Here is a 1497-nt window from a genome sequence, read left to right as displayed (position 1 = left end):
GAGTGTTGTCTGATAGTGATGGTGACATTTCTCCGGTGTTTTCATTAGGTGGATCCGATCTGGATCTAGTGCTGGCTCTTGAGGTTAAATATGAAGAGCTCAGCTCAATAATAGATGTAGGTAAATCCTGAGTGGAGGTAACAGGGTGCAGGTAGTCACCAGGCAGAGTGCTGTGTGAAAGACGCGGTGACATTTCCATCGTGTTTTCGTATGGTGGTTCATAAGGCCACAAAAAAAAAATTGTCTGTTTCTGGTAACATGGCTAAAAAAAATAGGGTCGGTAGGTCGGGATTTTTTTTATTTTTTTTTTATTTTTATTTTTTTTTTACCCCAAATGTAGACCAATAAAACTAACTTTAAAAATCGCGCAAAGAGACTGGATTCACTATACATAGAGACAAGACACTCAACACATTTACAAATCGTCAGCGGACTTTCGTTTTCACACGTTTTTGTTGTTCATTTTCTCACCCTGTCCTTTACCACCAAAAAATAAATAAAAATTTTTGAGTTTGGAAAAAAAAAGTTTAGGGTCGGCGCCGAAATTTAGGGTCGGTCGGGTGACCAGAAACAGACAATTTTTTTTGTTGGCCTAAACAGCTTCTCTTTCACCCGGCGGTTTTGGCTGTACTGTGTTAGCGGTTGTTTTCTTGTCCAGGGCTGAGGAAACGGGGTTGAAGTTATCATCAGGCAGGTTGTTGTGTGGCAAGTGCTTGACAACCACGTTTCCTTGTTGAGGTTGAACATCTGAGGCAGTGGTCACTGAGGCAGTCCTCCCTTCAGTTGGCCGGTTAGAACGAGCTTGAGTAGCAGGCATTGCTCCTTCCAAGACTGAGGCAATGGGGTGAAGGTAGTCATCAGGCATGCTGTTGTGCGGCATTTGTGCTGATACTTGTGTAGTGCTTTCTCTCTGGGGTGCACCATCTGAGGCAGTGCTCATTGTGCCAGCACTCATGTTGGGTGGAGGGCCAGGGCGTTCCCTAGCCAAGGTCGAGACAATCGGTTGAAGGTAGTCATCATTCAAAGTGTGGCATGGTGGTATTGAGATGTTGTTTTCATACAATGGTTCTGCCCATGCGGCAGCGGGCGTCACAGCGGCCTCTTCTTCCCCAGTATGTACTGTAGTCGCCGTTTTTAACTCATCCGCGCAAGAAACTCTTGGGTGGCTAGCATCTTCACCGAAGATGCTGCCAGACGTTGGCAACATACTAGCATTTCTGTCAAGCGATGGTTCACCCCATGAGTCGGCGATCGTCATAGCAGCCATCCCGCCGGTTTTGGGCGCGGGGTGCACTGTGGCAGTAGTTGTCACGGACGAAGAACTACGGACGTCTGGGCGTGCAGGGTCATCATTCGACAGACTGCTGTTCGATGAAGGACAGGCGATGTTGCGCAGGAAATCTTCAGACAGGCTGCCCTCTGACAATGGTGAAGAGGCATGGGAGTGTACACTTTCATCGCCTGAACATGAAACAAAATGACAATTTCTGATGAATT

At 46.8% G+C, this 1497-nt stretch overlaps 1 protein-coding gene across 1 annotated transcript in view; it reads right to left on the bottom strand.

Annotated features, from left to right (window-relative positions):
• Positions 1-227: 227 nt before the first annotated feature.
• The window catches only part of LOC138974663 (uncharacterized), a 2326-nt gene continuing 1056 nt past the window's right edge, over positions 228-1497 (bottom strand). Inside the window, exon 2 of the mRNA XM_070347385.1 lies at positions 228-1461. Coding sequence (XP_070203486.1) covers positions 593-1461 — 869 coding nt within the window. The 3' untranslated portion in view covers positions 228-592. The remainder of the gene's footprint in view (positions 1462-1497) is intronic.

Source organism: Littorina saxatilis, linkage group LG8 (genome assembly GCF_037325665.1).
Source record: "Littorina saxatilis isolate snail1 linkage group LG8, US_GU_Lsax_2.0, whole genome shotgun sequence".
Taxonomy (NCBI): Eukaryota; Metazoa; Mollusca; class Gastropoda; order Littorinimorpha; family Littorinidae; genus Littorina; species Littorina saxatilis.
The sequence above is the reverse complement of the archived record's forward strand: the minus strand, read 5'-3'. Positions and strand labels throughout refer to the sequence as shown.